The sequence below is a fragment of the Pleurodeles waltl genome, chromosome 6, assembly GCF_031143425.1.
Source record: "Pleurodeles waltl isolate 20211129_DDA chromosome 6, aPleWal1.hap1.20221129, whole genome shotgun sequence".
NCBI classification, from domain to species: Eukaryota; Metazoa; Chordata; class Amphibia; order Caudata; family Salamandridae; genus Pleurodeles; species Pleurodeles waltl.
In genome coordinates, this window is record NC_090445.1 from 854,476,419 (window position 1) to 854,494,380 (window position 17,962).

General features: G+C 45.3%; 1 protein-coding gene across 9 annotated transcripts in view; it reads right to left on the bottom strand.

Moving 5' to 3' along the window:
* Positions 1 to 17,962, bottom strand: part of LDB1 (LIM domain binding 1) — a 363,831-nt gene that overhangs the window by 39,736 nt on the left and 306,133 nt on the right. For 5 of the 9 annotated variants that reach the window (XM_069239587.1, XM_069239588.1, XM_069239592.1 and 2 more), the window contains one exon: positions 9,033 to 9,170. In XM_069239587.1, the coding sequence (XP_069095688.1) occupies positions 9,033 to 9,170 (138 nt within the window). The remainder of the gene's footprint in view (positions 1 to 9,032; positions 9,171 to 17,962) is intronic. The other 4 variants (XM_069239589.1, XM_069239591.1, XM_069239590.1 and 1 more) reach the window with 1 other exon arrangement.

The following is a 17,962-nucleotide window of genomic DNA, read 5'->3' on the forward strand; positions in this document are numbered from 1 at the left end:
CGGAGGTAGGTGTGGTAACTGTAGAGACTGTCCTACCACCCCACCCATTTTTGTAAATAAAACATGGCTTTCGTGTTGTCCATTCAGACCAAGACAACCTTGCCTTTCAGGTGGACTAAAATGCTTTTGATGCTTGGTGAGCTGCCTGGAGCTCTACCTAGTTGATGTGTAGACATTGATATTTGGTGTGCCATAGACCCTGAACTGTGAAATCCTGTAGGTGTGCTCACCAACCTGTGAGGGATGCGCCTATTGTGAGAATGACCTGGGGAACAGGGTCGAGTAACGGCAGCCCTTTTGATAGGTTTTGTGTGTTCCACCACTGCAGAGAGTAATGCATGTGGCTTCCTACCAACACTAGATCTCGTAACTGACCTTGTAACTATGACCATTGACTCACCAGACATTCCTGCAGCAGTCGCGTTCATAGTCTTGATTGTGGCACTATTGCAATGCAACATGTCATCATGCCTAATAGTCTCTGAACTGCTCTGACTTATGTCTTGATTGGAATGAAATTGGTGTAGCAGCACTGTGATGTTTTGCATCACGGCTGCATTCAGGTAGGCTAATTCCAGCTGTGTATTGAGAATAACTCCTAGATAAGGATGAATCTGCGAAGGTTGAAAGTGTGAGTTTTGTGTGTTGTAAATCCCAGTCAATTAAGACGTTGTAGAGTGGTCTGAGTATGTTGCAGACACAATTGAAGCATACTGGATTTGATGAGCGGGTCGTCCAAACATGGGAATGCATGAATACTCTGCCTGTGTAGATGTGCTGCGACTACCGCTAGGCATTGGGTGAATACACTGAATGCAGTAGTGACGCCAAATGGGAGCACTTTGGAATGGTAATGTGTTCCCGCTATCACAAACCTGAGGTATTTGCAGTGAGCTGGATGTATTTGGTTGTGAAGATAAGCATCCTTTAAGGCTAGTGCAGACAAAGTCACCCTGTTTCAGCAAGGTATATGCTCTATGGGGAGTTTGTTTGCATGTGGTAGGATGCTTGGAGGTGTTTTGATGTACTCTAGACATAACCATTTTGGATAATATCCAACACCCACTGGTCTATTGTTAAGGTTTCCCAGGTGTGGAAGAAATGTTGTAGTCTTCTCCCGACAGGTGTTAAATGATTGGGAAGGAATGAGGAAAGAGTCACTGTTTAGAGGTGAAGGGTGCGAGGGGAGGGGAGGCTCCCTTTCCACTACCCTTGGAACTATTTAATCTATATGTGCCTCTGTTATATTCCTTTAACCCCTTCGCTGCCAGGCCTTTTCCCCCTCCTGTGCCAGGCCTTTTTTTGGCTATTTGGGGCAGTTCGCGCTTAGGCCCTCATATCTTTTTGTCCACATAAGCTAGCCAAGCCAAATTTGCGTCCTTTTTTTTCCAACATCCTAGGGATTCTAGAGGTACCCAGACTTTGTGGGTTCCCCGGAAGGAGGCCAATAAATTAGCCAAAATACAGTGAAAATGTCTTCTTTTTTTTTTAAAAAAAAGGGAAAAAGTGGCTGCAGAAGAAGGCTTGTGTTTTTTTCCCTGAAAATGGCATCAACAAAGGGTTTGCGGTGCTAAAATCACCAGCTTCCCAGCTTTCAGGAACAGGCAGACTTGAATCAGAAAACCCAACTTTTCAACACTGTAAGGAAATGCCTCCTTGGCATGGTTACCCCCTGACTTTTTGCCTTTGCTGATGCTATGTTTTGAATTGAAAGTGTGCTGAGGCCTGCTAACCAGGCCCCAGCACCAGTGTTCTTTCCCTAAACCTGTACTTTTGTATCCACAATTGGCACACCCTGGCATCCAGATAAGTCCCTTGTAAATGGTACCCCTGGAACCAAGGGCCCTGATGCCAAGGGAGGTCTCTAAGGGCTGCAGCATGTCTTATGCCACCCTGGAGACCCCTCACTCAGCCCAGACACACTGCTTGCCAGCTTGTGTGTGCTGGTGAGAACAAAACGAGTAAGTCGACATGGCACTCCCCTCAGGGTGCCATGCCAGCCTCTCACTGCCTATGCAGGTGTAGATAAGTCACCCCTCTAGTAGGCCTTACAGCCCTAAGGCAGGGTGCACTATACCATAGGTGAGGGCACCAGTGCATGAGCACTGTGCCCCTACAGTGTCTAAGCAATACCTTAGACATTGTAAGTGCAGGGTAGCCATAAGAGTATATGGTCTGGGAGTCTGTTTTACACGAACTCCACAGCACCATAATGGCTACACTGAAAACTGGGAAGTTTGGTATCAAACTTCTCAGCACAATAAATGCACACTGATGCCAGTGTACATTTTATTGTGAAATACACCCCAGAGGGCACCTTAGAGGTGCCCCCTGAAACCTTAACCGACTATCTGTGTAGGCTGACTGGTTCCAGCAGCCTGCCACAACCGAGACATGTTGCTGGCCCCATGGGGAGAGTGCCTTTGTCACTCATAGGCCAGTAACAAAGCCTGCACTGGGTGGAGATGCTAACACCTCCCCCAGGCAGGAGCTGTCACACCTGGCGGTGAGCCTCAAAGGCTCACCCCTTTGTGCCAGCACCGCAGGACACTCCAGCTAGTGGAGTTGCCCGCCCCCTCCGGCCACGGCCACCACTTTTGGCGGCAAGGCCTGAGAAAATAATGAGAATAACAAGGAGGAGTCACTGGCCAGTCAGGACAGCCCCTAAGGTGTCCTGAGCTGAAGTGACTCTAACTTTTAGAAATACTCCATCTTGAAGATGGAGGATTCCCCAATAGGATTAGGGAGGTGACCCCCTCACCTTGGGAGGAGGCACAAAGAGGGTGTACCCACCCTCAGGGCTAGTAGCCATTGGCTACTAACCCCCCAGACCTAAACACGCCCTTAAATTTAGTATTTAAGGGCTTCCCTGAACCTAAGAATTTAGATTCCTGAAACTACAAGAAGAAGAGGACTGCTGAGCTGAAGAACCCCTGCAGAGGAAGAACAGAAGACACCAACTGCCTTGGCCCCAGACTTACCGGCTTGTCTCCTGCCTTCCAAAGAAACCTGCTCCAGCGACGCTTTCCAAGGGACCAGCAACCTCTGAATCCTCTAAAGAACTGCCCTGCTTCAAGAAAGACAAGAAACTCCTGAGGACAGCGGCACTGCTCCAAAAGAACTGCAACTTTGTTTCAAGGAGCAGATTTTAAAGACCCCTGCAACTCCCCGCAAGAAGCGTGAGACTTGCAACACTGCACCCGGCGACCCCGACTCGACTGGTGGAGAACCAACACCTCAGGGAGGACCCTCCGGCGACTCCGAGTCCGTAAGTAACCAAAGTTGTCCCCCCTGAGCCCCCACAGCGACGCCTGCAGAGGGAATCCCGAGGCTCCCCCTGACCGCGACTGCCTGAACTTCATTTCCCGACGGCTGGAAAAGACCCTGCACCCGCAGCCCCCAGCACCTAAAGGAGTGACCCCCAGGAGGCCCTCTCCCTTGCCCAGGTGGTGGCTACCCCGAGGAGCCCCCCCCTTGCCTGCCTGCAACGCTGAAGAGATCCCTTGGTCTCTCATTGATTTACATTGAAAACCCGATGCTGGTTTCTACACTGCACCCGGCCGCCCCAGTGCCGCTGAGGGTGTACTTTTTGTGTGAACTTTTGTCCCCCCCGGTGCCCTACAAAACCCCCCTGGTCTGCCCTCCGAAGACGAGGGATCTTACCTGCTGGCAGACTGGAATCGGGGCACCCCCTTCTCTCCATTGAAGCCTATGTGTTTTGGGCACCTCTTTGACCTTTGCACCTGACCGGCCCTGAGCTGCTGGTGTGATAACTTTGGGGTTACCCTGAACCCAAAACTGAAACCTGTAAGTGACTTACTTACCTGTTAAAACTAACATTACTTTACCTCCCCCAGGAACTGTGAAAATTGCACTAATTGTCCACTTTTAAAACAGCTTATTGTGTTTTATGTAAAAAGTATACATGCTAATGTAATGATTCAAAGTTCCTAAAGTACTTACCTGCAATACCTTTCAAATGAGATATTACAAGTAGAATTTGAACCTGTGGTTCTTAAAGTAAACTAAGAAAATATTTTTTTCTATAACAAAACCTATTGGCTGGATTTGTCTCTGAGTGTGTGTTCCTCATTTATTGCCTGTGTGTGTACAACAAATGCTTAACACTACTCCTTTGATAAGCCTACTGCTCGACCACACTACCACAAAATAGAGAATTAGTATTATCTCTTTTTGCCACTATCTTACCTCTAAGGGGAACCCTTGGACTCTGTGCATACTATTCCTTACTTTGAAATAGCACATACAGAGCCAACTTCCTACAAACACAAAATTGGCATTTTGCTGGCACATACCCCATTTTTACGATTTTTTGTGCTTTCAGCCTCCTTCCAGTCAGTGACAGAAATGGGAGTGAAACCAATGCTGGATCCCAGAAACCTAAACATTTCTGAAATGTAGACAAAAGTCTGAATTCAGCAAGGGGTAATTTGTGTAGATCCTACAAGGGTTTCCTACAGAAAATAACAACTGAAAAAGAAAAATATTGAAATTGAGGTAAAAAAACTGCGATTGTTCTCTACATTTTACTCTGTAACTTTTTCCTGCAATGTCAGATTTTTGAAAGCAATATACCGTTACGTCTGCTGGACTCTTCCGGTTGCGGGGATATATAGGGCTTGTAGGTTCATCAAGAACCCTAGGTACCCAGAGCCAATAAATGAGCTGCACCCTGCAGTGCATTTTCATTCTGTACCGGGTATACAGCAATTCATTTGCTGAAATATAAAGAGTGAAAAATAGCTATCAAGAAAACCTTTGTATTTCCAAAATGGGCACAAGATAAGGTGTTGAGGAGCAGTGGTTATTTGCACATCTCTGAATTCCGGGGTGAATTATGTGAATTACAGGGCATTTCTCAAATAGACGTCTTTTTTACACACTCTCTTATATTTGGAAGGAAAAAATGTAGAGAAAGACAAGGGGCAATACCACTTGTTTTGCTATTCTATGTTCCCGAAGTCTCCAGATAAAAAGGATACCTCACTTGTGTGGGTAGGCCTAGCGCCCGCGACAGGAAATGCCCCAAAACACAGCGTGGACACATCACATTTTTTGACAGAAAACAAAGGTGTTTTTTGCAAAGTGCCTACCTGTAGATTTTGGCTTCTAACTCAGCGGCACCTAGGGAAACCTACCAAACCTGTGCATTTTTTTAAACTAGAGACCTAGGGGAATCCAAGATGGGGTGACTTGTGGGGCTCTGACCAGGTTCTGTTCTGTTACCCGGAACCCTTTGCAAACCTCAAAATTTGGCTGAACAAAAACACATTTTCCTCAAATTTCGGTGACAGAAAGTTCTGGAATCTGAGAGGAGCCACAAATTTACTTCCACCCAGCGTTCCCCCAAGTCTCCCGATAAAAATGATACCTCACTTCTGTGGGTAGGCCTAGCGCCCAGGAAAGGAAATGGCCCAAAGCACAACGTGGACACATCACATTTTTTCACAGAAAACAGTGCCTACCTCTGAATTTTGGCCTCCAGCTCAGCCGGCACCTGGGGAAACCTAGCAAACCAGCGCATTTTTGAAAACTAGAAACCTAGGGGAATCCAAGATGGGGTGACTTGTTGGCTCTGACCAGGTTCTGTTACCCAGAATCTTTTGCAAACCTCAAAATTTTGGGGAAAAAAAAACACTTTTTCCTCTCATTTCGGTGACAGAAAGTTCTGGAATCTGAGAGGAGCCACAAATGTCCTTCCACCCAGCGTTCCCCCAAGTCTCCTGATAAAAATGGTAGCTCACTTGTGTGGGTAGGCCTAGTGCCCACGAAAGGAAATGGCCCAAAACACAACGTGGACACATCACATTTTTTCACAGAAAACAGAGGTGTTTGTTGCGAAGTGCCTACCTGTGGATTTTGGCCTCTAGCTCAGCCGGCCCGGGGGGGGGGGGGGGGGGGGGGGGGGGGGGGCAGAAATGGCATAAAATAAATTTGCCCACCCAACCCCTCGCCAGAAGCGACCCTTGCCTACGGGGTTGCTACCCTTGTGTGACATTGGCGCTAAAAAATAAAATCCCCGAATTCCAAGTGGTTTCTGCCCCCTTGGGGGCAGATTGACCTAAGATCAGCCGATCTGCCCCCAAGGGGGGCAGGAATGGTCTAAATACAATTTGCCCCTCAGGGGAGCGACACTTGCCTAATGGGTCGCTCCCCATCTCTAAAAAAACGAACAAACAAAAAAATAAAACACAAAAAAAAAAATTGCTCTGGTGCCTAGAGTACTGCCCGCCCCCCCGGGGGCAGATCGGCCTAATAACAACCTCGTCCAAGGAACCCTAGGGGTTAAGGAGGAGGTCTGATGCTGTTGCCTGTAGGAAGAGGTAGAGGCATCTGATGGTGAGATTTTAGTGCCCTGTTTGTATGTGGGACACCGAAAGGAACAACAGGGAGTGGGGGCATGTAGCAGCCCCCATCAATTTAGCAACCTCTGTGTCCTTTTTCACATTTTTTTAATGTTTGGTCCACCTGGGGAACAAACAAGTGTTGCTGGTCAACAGGGACATCCAGGACCATCTGTTGTACCTCTGACTTAGAGCCCGATATTCGTAGCCAAGCAGGTCAATGCAGCAGCATGCTGGTATTAATGCCCCTGGCAGCTGTGTCTGCAGAGTCAAGGGCATACCCGACTGAATTATTTGAAATTTCTTTGCCCCCCCTGAACAATTTAGTGACCAATTTTCTTGTACTCCTCAGGAAGATATTGGAGGAGCTCCTCCATCTCATCCCAATGGGCCCTGTCATACCTTACCAACAATCCTTGGGTGTTGGCAATTCGCCATTAGTTGGTTGCTTCTGGTCATCAGTGAGTTTTGACTGTCTGGTGCATGGGGACTCTACGAATTAGCTCTCTTTCGAGCATTAGATACCACCATTGAGCCTGGTGGGGGGGGGGGGTTCACCCTTGACCTAAGGTGGCTCTGAGGGTGCAGCTTCATACTCTTTCACCACTCTGTGTAATAGTGTGTGCCTACATCGGATCTTTAAAAATCTCATCTGAGTGTCTGAGCATCCCCATCAACATGGGTAGATATTAACAAGTCCTAGTGGTAGAGGAGTGTCTCCTAGAGAAAATCATCTTCAATGGGATCTTTGTGAAAAAAGGGACCTGGTGATTTGCAGCTGCCTTTGCCAGGAGTTCTTGGAATGATGTTGCATCATCCGGGGGTGATGGCTTCGCTGGGTAGAGGGCTGGGTCGGTACCCATAGGAGGGTCAATGGATATGTGGGCTGCTGATCTGGCTCATTTCCTCTTCCCTGATCCCTGGTGTAACACTGTGGGGAGCCCTGTGGAGTAACGTCACCTATATCACTAAGTGAGTGATGCAGTGAAGGAGGTGCTGGTGGTGAGGCAGGTAGAGAAGGTGGAGGTGGAGGAGAAGCAAGCAAAGGTGACTGTAGAGGACTGGTTGCCATGTCCCTCTTCATCTTTTTAGGAGGTATAGGTAGATCGATGGCCTCTCCAAAAGAAAGCTGGCGCTTCAATGGAGTAGGTGCTGCCTGCACTGCCTTTACCAAAATCTGACCAGTAGAAGGCTGAATGTGCATCTTTTTCTGCTTTGGATTGAGCCTCTCCATCATAGTCTCTAAGATTGGTTCTGGTGCCGAAATGGAAGGATTTGGTGTCAAATTTGGTCTTTGTTTCAGCACCGAGGTGATCAGAGCAGAAACAGTGGGCTGGACAGGGCATGTGTTCTCACAGGGAATTGTCCTGAAGGAAGGCCCTGCATCTGTAGGCTAAACTCTATTTAGGAGTATGATTCGGAGTCCATAATGAAAAGGGCCTCTTCCTCTGGTGCTAAGGCCTAGTGTTGTTCTTCCTCCTGTTTGACATTGTGTTGACAAAAGATGTCAGTGTCTCTTCCAGGTCTCTTTGCACTGCATTTCTTTTAAAAGCACCCGACGATCCCTCAATGTTTTCTTCGACCCAAAAGACCACCAGGTCTTACAGTTTTTTTTTTGTTGTGGTCGGGAGACAGGCACAGGTTGCAAATCTGATGGAGGACAGTATGCGAGTATTTCGCATGGCAGTTCGGTGGGACAGAATCAAAATGGAGTTTAGTCCATTAGCAGCGGATTATAGGTCAAAACCGATGAGATGAGAAAACCAGGCCCGAATGGGTGAGGCCCGAAGGACACAACTGAAGAACGTCAGATCGAAGGCTGATGATTTTCTTCTGTTTTTAAAGAACGACAGTGGAACACAGATAAAAACAAAACTGAGAGGTATAGAGTTTAACAAAAGAGCAAAGGAAGCCCAAAAATGGTCTCCAAACCAGAGCGCCAAAGAGCAAGTCTGAACCCGATAGCAGAAAGAAAACAATCCAACAATCGAGTCGGTTCCCATGCACAATATCACTGAGAGGAGGAGTCACTGTGCTTCGTGACTCAAGAGATTTCTTTGAAGGAAAACAAGCTGCACACATACAGACCCAACACCACATGGCAAGAGTACGCAGAAATGTGTGTGTACAGCCATATATGTCACTGAACATATATATCTTGTGTTCATAAATTTATAACATGATAGATTACACGCATATTAATTCAGCTTAGTCTCATTACCAGTTATTTTATTTTATTTAAATATTGTGTATTATATTTAAGCAGTATTACACATTAGATAAGTGCCATCAAAACTTCAATTTCACAAATGTAAAAGGCAAGGCTTACAAATTCATTAAAGTTATTTCATAAGTAAGCTAGAATGTCTTCACAAATCCTATCTGTACAACCACATCTATACATAGTACATACATTTATGTTAATGAAGGTGCAGTAAAGACAGATCAACTACCCTGTAACAATAGTCCAATTACACACATACGTTTCTTTCATAAAGCCTCATCTTTTCTAACAATCCTCCACTGATTTAACCTTCCGTAGAGGTGGTGAGGAGGCTCACTAAAGAGGGAAAATTAGCACCACTGACAGAAAACAACATCCTCTGTGCTCATAGTCCAGCCACAAAGAATCACCCTCTCAATAAAAAGAAGAAGAAGATAGGCTACCTCCAGAACACTCACATGCATAGCAAGGATGCTACGTGGGATGAGCTCTCGATGCTGCCGGATACTGAAGTGCCACGTTTTTATCCTCATCATGTCATCAAACATAAACTCCAGGTAAAGACGGCCTTCCACACACACCTGCAAAAAAATACAAGTCTCAATGAGATGAAATAATTAGAGCAAAGAACTGTGTTGCCTCATACTGTCTTGCCATGATAAAAAACATTAAATGGCAAGACATGTATCAGAACAAAAATGGGTTATGTATCCGAGAACCACAGTGTTTAAGGATGTGATTTTTTTTTTTTAATATACTTACGTGTTACAATGTTGAACTGTTTTCTAGATTCACACCCTGTGCATTATGCCACCACATACTGGCATAGATTGCAATAGCTTTCCAATTACTAGAAATTAAACTTTTGTGTAATGATACCCTGATTGAGGGTATGTCTGGTCTCCTGTTTTCTGGTCACCATCAGGTGAAAATCACTTCTCGATGAATAGGCCAGCTATGAATCTAACTGGAAATAAGGACAAAATTACATAACCCTTTACGCTGGCTATTTGAAAAAAATAGTAAGGAAATCTCATTTCATTCATCCTTCATTTTTAAAGGACAGCTAAATGAAATCCCGTGTGCCAAATTCAGGAGAGAGAAAGATGAAACCTCAATTGAAAGTACCCATGTGAGGGCTGCATAGCAATTTAGTCTTACCATAAGATATTCCTACTGGCTGAGAATTATGCAGCTATTGGTACAGGCCTAAGAAATAATATATTTACCTTATTAAAACGAGTGCGGCAAAAAAAAATAAGATCAAGCCTACCAATTTCACTAAAACAGGAAAGGAAACTCTACATCAGCTCTGGAAACTGTATGACTAGCCACATCTCCTCATATTAATTCGATCATGAGTGGTGTCAACAAAAAGCATGGGTATGGCAAATATATGTTGAAAAGACAATGGCCCTCATTACGATCCTAGTGGTCTTAAGACCACCATGGTCACAGAGGCGGTTGGACCGCCACATTACGACCGCAGCGTTAGCGCTGCGGTCAGACCATCAGCACCGCCACTTTACTGACACACAGGACAGACTGGCGGTCCTAATCCGCCAGGGCAGCATTACGACTCTCTGCCAGCGGTTTCATTGTGGTATCACTGCCATGAAACGGCTGGCGGAGAGGGGGTGCACTTGGCATGGGCAGTGCAGGTGCCCCCCTGGCCAGCCGTATCGTGATGCAACGGCTGGTGGTGCACTCTACAAAATACAGCATTGCCGCCAACTCTATTACGAGGCGGAGACAATGCTGTAGGCCATTTCCTGCTGGGCCAATGGGCAGAAACTGTTTCTGCCCACTGACCCAGCGGGAACCTCGTAATGGGGCCCACAGGGAGGCAGGTGCACTGGCGGCAACCTGCCCGTCGGGACTTCGGCGGACGGGCTTTTCGATCCGCCGAAGTCATAATTGACCCCAATATGTTTCCAGGCTCAAAAGGGAAGATGTCTTGAGTGCTATCAGTACTCCAATTGACTCGACTCCTTGAAGTATGTGACACAGGCTCTGGCTCAATACCTATTGTGCCTGCTCTGAATGTCCTTCTATTTTAGGGGCACTTTATATCAGATACCACCAGGTTCCATAGGCTGGCACGCAGCAGTAAAATAATAGAAGTTGACTCTGAAAGGACAGGGGGGCCCAGGTGGAAACTTGAAAACAGAAAGGTGGGTCTTTTGGAAGCAAATTCAACAGAGTACTATTGAATTCAATGTTTATTCCAAAAACTATGTCTGCCTCTACTTTTGCCTGAAACAAAATAGTAGTCACATCTGTGATTTTCTGGATCCATTTTCCTGAATGGTTTTGGCTGCTTTGACATTACAAGGTTGCCATAAACTACCTCCTACCCGTGAAAAGACTGCACACACTCCAATCAATAAAAAGCGGATATCTCATTATCTTTACCAGGAAACTTGCATTTGACAAAGATTTTATGTCAAGTGGCATGGTAACCATTGTAGAACCATGGGAGGGTATGTTTAAACTCTCCAAGTGCTAATGTATCCTAACATTAAGACACGTCTACCTTGCTGCATGTTAGGCAAGTGAGAGGTTTCTTTAAGGTTCCTTTTTCAGAGCTGTCCACATTGAGGTTTCCATAATCTGAATCCAAATGCACATTATTGAGGCACACTCCATTTTACTGCTTGAGAATAACTTTCTCCCCGGCATTTAAAACAGCTATTTGTGGAGTTTAGAAAATGCTACTAATGGAAAGTGCTAACTTACCCTGTAACCATCTGTATGTAAATAATAAATGTAATTCAACCATAGACCTGTAGCAATTTTGCCAGACAAGTGATTATTAGCATGACTCCTAAACTGCAGATCAGGTTTCATCTGGAGGATCATCTTGCTTGGGCTCTGTGTGCCAAGTGATGCACATGCATCCTTTCACCATGTAGCCGAGTCGAGCTCTTGATAGGTCACATGACTGTAAGGGACACTGCTTATAAAACACCCATATGCACTTAAAGGAGGTAAGAATCACTTGCTAAATGAGACTTCTAGAGAACTGTTTAAAGCACATGCTCATTGGTCCACACCCTCTGTATACGCTTGACATCTAGAGTTAGGCCCAGATGTTTGCAACTTGTTTTTATTCAAAGACGTTTGAGTCACAAGACCTGCTGAGAGACCTCTCTTTTTAGGTCGAACGTGCAAGCACTTTGACCCGTTGTAAGTATTGTGGGCTTTAACCACGCCCATCCCTTTGATTAGTTTGTGGGCTTGCCTTTCAAAAATAACTTCATGTCATTGGTAAATGCTTTACGTTTGTACCCCCTTGGGGCGGGTTTGTTAACGCCTTGCAGACTGACCCTGGTACACTGATTATTGCACGACTGCCATTATATTTCAGTGTGGGCGAACTACTGCCTTTCATTTGTACTTCGTGGTTGCCATGGCCCTCACAGCACTCAGAGCGTGAACTTGATCGGCGGTATCAGATTGCTGCTCATATTGTTTACACCGTTACCTAATAAGAGTAATTTCATTTTTGCTTTTGGCTTTTATTCATGTTACCCGATTACCTTCTCGGATAATGCATGGTAAATATTTATGTATTTGTTTTTTATTAGACCAATTGCTTCCAGGCACATCGGAAAGCATGTTCTTTCCAGGTCCTGATGTGTGTTGAAAGCACCATCGCCCATCATGTCGGGCAAGCTGTATGCGGGTGTCATTGTGTCCAGTGTGGCAAAGGAGGTCTCTGTGTAGTCAGAAGCAGGGAGTAGGGATTGTGGATAAAACAAAAGGTCACTAGGACACATAGCAGAGACCTCAAGTGACTTCATAGTCAAGATTTGACCCGGAGGTGGAAATACAAAGCTGTTCTCTCTCCAGAGAAAACATTAAGCCAGAGTAATTTTGACATTTTTTCATTATATGCACTCTGATTTGCTTAGTACACGTTCTTTGCAGCAGACATATTAACCCTCTGTGTTACCTTATAAAAGCTCCAAGCTCACACTAGACAAAAGTATGTTCTATCTCCAGAAAGAACATTGATTGCCAGAGTTATTCTGACATTTTTACATTACATGCACTTTGTGATCTGCCTAGTACACGTTCTTTGCAGCAGGCACATTAACCCTGTGCGCTACCTGATCAGGAGTCCAAGCTTTCACTAGACAGAAGTATGTTCTCTCTCCAGAAAAAACATTAATCAGCAGAGTTATTTTGACATTTTTACATTAGATGCACTCTAAACGGAAAAATGTCACAAATGGGGGGAAAAACAGCTGTAACAGTGAGCAGAACGGGCCAGGAGTGGCTGGACATGGAATATATAGGCCTGATATATCTTTAAAATTAAGTTGCCTCAGTATTTAGTGCTTTAACATTTATATGCAGCAGCTGTGCTACTGCACAGCACTTTAAAGCTATTTTCTGCTTTGAAAATGTTTATTTTTTTTGGGCCTCCAGGAATAATGAGTTATTTGTTAGAGCACAATATTACAACTTCCCAGAACTCCTTAATAAATACCTTTGAAATTTGTGCACTGTGGCTGCTTTCAACCCCTGTGCAGGCAGCCAATCTCATCTCTTGAGCTGTAGCTGCAGTCCGTGATGAAAACAGGTAAAGGTGCTGAAATCCTGGCTTTGCCATGTTTTTACTATGATACACTACTATTCAAGAGGGCATTCCAACTGTAGTATCGCAAAGTTGGGAGTCAGCCCTTGGAGGAGTATTTGTAGAGCTGTCTTGCTCCCTAGCCCAAAACATGATTAGCTTATTTAGTTTGTTGCTGCTTTGCATTCTGGGACTTGTAATTTGATATTTAAAATGTGATACAAGCTGGAAACCAGCACTTGGAGTAGTATTCATAGTGTTGTCCAGCTCCCTAGTTCGATGTGTGATACGCTCATTTAGTTTGTTTCTGCTTTGCATTCTGGGACTTGTAGTTGTATTTTTACAACATGATACAAGCTGCAAATACAAAGCAGAAACCTGACTAGATTAACTACACACGTTTGCGTTTGTACAACTTGAGCTGTGTGTGTGCGTGTATTTATAAAACTAACCTTGAGGAAAGCTTACAGTTGATTATGCTTTGCAATGGTCAATATTTTATAACTAATATTTCAGTTCAAGACTCACTAAGGATCATTAATATCACATGAGATGGCTCTCCTCAAGCGTATGAAAAATCATGGGCATTTTGTTCGACTCCCCAGACTGCAGTAAAGAGACAGTGATTCAGTAAGCACGCATTCTTGGAATACAATTATTTATTCATTGCCCTATAGGCAATGTCACCTGTACCAACTGCCATGTAAATATGTTTTGCACCTGGGAGAAGTTTGTGTTTTAAGGGCCTGGTTTAAAAAACAATATTCCAGTAGGCCTACTAGCCCTTTAGTTATATGCAAGTCCACTGGAATTATGAGGCACAAAGGCTCAAAATACGCAGCATGGTTGACCAATTAATGTGTCAAAAAAAGTCCAGTTATGCATTTACAATGCCAATAGCTCCAACTCAAGTAAATGAGACTTATTGCATATGCTTCATCCAGAATGCATCCGCTAACAGTCTCCACCTCAGAATGTTTTAAGCTTAGTGTGAGTGAAGCCTAGCGTCTAAGCCAGAGTGTGCAGTGCATAATAGGGTGAGGCAATGTAGCCGACGTAGGAAAGATATCTGATCACAGCTAGCTTCCAGAGAGGGCATGTGTGAATCTACAGCACTACACACTACAAATAAATGGTTGCAGGGTAATATGTTCAGTTCCGAGTATATGTGGCAGTAGATAAACATGTCCCGCATAGACCAGTGGTTCTTAACCTTTTGACTCCTGTATGTCTGGGGGGAGAGGGGGGGGGGGGGGGGGGGAAACAGGGCTAGCAAATGATGGTAGTGCATAAGACTTTCCCATTTCGCTGGGTAACAGGCACAAGTCGTGGGTTTCGGGCCTCTTGAATAATAGCAATGCATTCCTGTGGGAGGTTAAGGTAGCCAAACTTTAGGAATTCTGGTGTCAAATTGCACAAATGAACTGTTTGGGTCCTGCGTGTCTGTGTGATGCTGAATGAGATGTTCAAACCGGGTCTGGTGAGGACTGACTGACATATCAAGGCACACTGCGTACCAGGGCTGTCTTGCCCATGTTGGCATAACTAGGATGAGCGGCATTGACACTTGCATCATTTTCCTCACCACATATGGGATGAGCGGGGGAGTGGAAACTGGTAAAGCGCAAGCAAATATCTCTGACAACTTCATCTATAGTGCATCACCCATGGACTGTGGGTGCAGGTACCAAAGCTTTGGCATTTTGTGTTTTCTGGAGTGGCAAACAGGTCTATTGTCCTACGCTCCTAGTATTAGGAAGTACTTGTGGAGGTTTTTCCACTTGTGGACCTCTTTGTGCACGGTGCTGAGCAGAGCCACAAAAAAAAACAAAAAAGAAAAAAAAAAAAAAAAAAAACTCCCCACTCTTAGCACACGGTCCGCCATCAGGAGAATTCTGTGGCAAGTTGCCAACCAATGTCAGCAATGTCAGATTTACTGTGCCACTTGAGACAAATGAGAGGTTGGGGCAAAAGGGAGCAGGGGGGTGGAACAGTTTACCCTCCACCGCCTTCTGGACGCAGATCATGGTTGTCATGTCTTGCCTTTATGAGTACTGTCTTCCCCATCAAGTGCAAGAGTGAGGCTCTGAGGGATAACCAAAAGGTGAAAAGTTCCAGGTAACTGAAGTGACAACTGTGGTGCTCTGGAGTCCAAGTGCCTTGAATTGTTATCTGGTGGAGATGAGCTTCCCACGAGACACACATCTCTACTGATGCTCACCTGCAGAAGGGGGTCTACAAAGGGACTGCCAAGCAACAGGCTGCTGTTGTTGCACCAACACCAACCTGGTAGTTACCAAGATCAGACCCTCCTGGTGACTTTCCACTTGTGTCCACGACAATGAGAGGCACTCTTGCAATAGGCACTCTTATCTGGCACGTGTTTCAATCTATGTACAGGAATCCATAATTTCCACCTGTTTCATAACATGGCGGGGTGGGCTCAAAAAAGAAGTAGTCGCTGGAATACCATCACCCTCTCTTGGTTGGGGTATGCTTTGCCTGTTACTGCATTGAGAACTAAGTCCAGAATGGGGTGAATTTGTTGGAACTGGAGATACAATTTTTCACACAGACATGAACACCTTGTTCGTTAAGGACAGACACTTCCAGACGATTCTGTGCTAGCCATTGTTGTGTTGTATCACCCAGTCATCTGAATACCGAAACACACAAGTGGGAGTTTCTGCACAGATTGGCTGCTACAACCACCAGGCACTTTGTAAACACCCTTAGGACTGTAGCAGCCATGAAGGGCATTTGGCCTGGTAGTGTTTTCCACTTACCACAAAACAAAAGCACTGATGTTGTGCTGGGTTTACACAGATGTGAAAATAAGTGTCTTTCAGATGAAACGCTGCCATGAAGTTGCCTCGATGTAGCAGGAGAATGAAATCTTGTAATATGACTGTGAAAATGGGCATGAACCTTCTCAGTGTTCAAGGATCGGAGAGAACCATCCTTTTACGGGATATGAGGGAACAGGGACTATACCTCTGCCTCGCAATGAGGTACAATAACAGGTTCTATGGCACCCTTTGCTAAGAGTGGCTGTACCTCTTTCTCCAGGAGATGAAGGTGATCTATACTCCTTATGTGATTGCAGAGTGGATTTTTGGAAGGGGGTTATGAAATTCAGGAAAGTGTCTGTGCTGCACAATGGAGAGGACCCACTGATGTAATGCTTTCCCACTGTGGCACGAAGTCCTTCATTCTTCTCCAGACAGGTGTGGTGTGATCCAGGGAAAGGGAATCACTTTTTTGTGGAAGAGGAGCTCCTTGGAGAACCCCTGCCTAATTCCCCACCAGTGTAATCCGTAGGCCCCCACAGACTACTGAACGTATTGAAAGCACCGTTAGTATGGATGAAAAGAAGGCCTATGTCCTGAGCCCATGCTTATTACGTCCCCTGGTGTACTGCCTGTGAATAGCTAAATTTGGAGTGGAAGACTACAGTGTACCCATACACTTTCCTATCTCCATATCCTCTTTGATTTTCTCGAGCATCTAATAGACATGAAGGCCATACTGATGCTTTCCTTTAAAAAAAAAAAAAAAAGTACATTTAGGTGGTAGTAATGCTCTTCTGTCCTAAACCCGACAAACTAAGCAAGGCATGCCTACAAAAAAGGGTACTAGTGGTGATCTCTCTAGCTGTTCTGTCTGCTGCATCAAGAGTGGAGCACACATTAGCTTAGCGGCTTTGCTTTCTGAGACCACTCTTGTCCCATTTCGAAGTGAGCCTCAAGAAAATGATGCATTAGCTTCTTCATTTCTGCCAGTGGTGCCGACTGAACTGCTCCAGGACCAGAGAGTTAGCAATTCACCAGTGCGTGGCTGTCCCAAATGCCACTCTCTTCCCTGCAGAATTAATATTTTTGATTTATCAAGGGGATGGGTGTACTGACTTTATGCAAGTTTATATTTGTTTTTCCATACAGGGTGTCAATACCCTACTTTTAGGAGGGTTCTTAAAGGTGTCGCCGGTGGATTTTAACATGACCGTAAGAGTGGGCAGGTAACTAACCAGGTGGCGGGAAGTGTGGGGGGCAAAGTAGATATTGTGGGAAGAGGCGTAGAGGACAGTGGTGGAAATGATGTCGAGCTAGTAGCTACATGTCTAACCCACTTAGGTCTTGCTAGTGTAAGAGGAGGAAGAAACAGATTCTTCCTCAAAGGCTAGAAGTCTTTTCATTGAAATATGAATGGGCCCTGGAGTCGAAGGTCTTGCCATGTCCAGATGCATGAGTAGTTTCTTTTGTTTTTCATCCAGAACATTAACTAATCTTTTAAAGATCGAATGAGGTTTCTGGGCTTTATGTCTGAGGAGGCCTTGATGCTTTTGGGGTTGGCTCCTTGGCATCTTTCTGGCTCAGAATGGGATTTACTGACAACCTCGAATTGTGATGTGCTGATTTAAGCTCAGAGTGAAGCTGCAGCTTCAGTGCGGAGTGATGCTTTTAGGTTCATGGCCTCCAAACACAAAGAGCAGGATGGGAATTGGTGCCCCTGGGTGGAGCCTTGCTTGATGTTAAGCCAACCTCTGGAGACTTGAACATGCTGAATGAAGGGGTGGTCCTCGAGGGTTTAGACCTTTTTCGCTCAGCTCCGGACTCGATGGCTGACTAATGCAGAAGTGGTGCTCTGCCTCTGCTGTTGGTCTAGAGACTAACCTTGAGGCGGAGTTGATGCGTGTGGCATCGCCAGGTCTGTCTTCGGTTCTAGAATAGACTTCTGCTATGATGCTGGCTCGAGAAATTCAATGTCTTCCTCCACGGAGGCATCTAA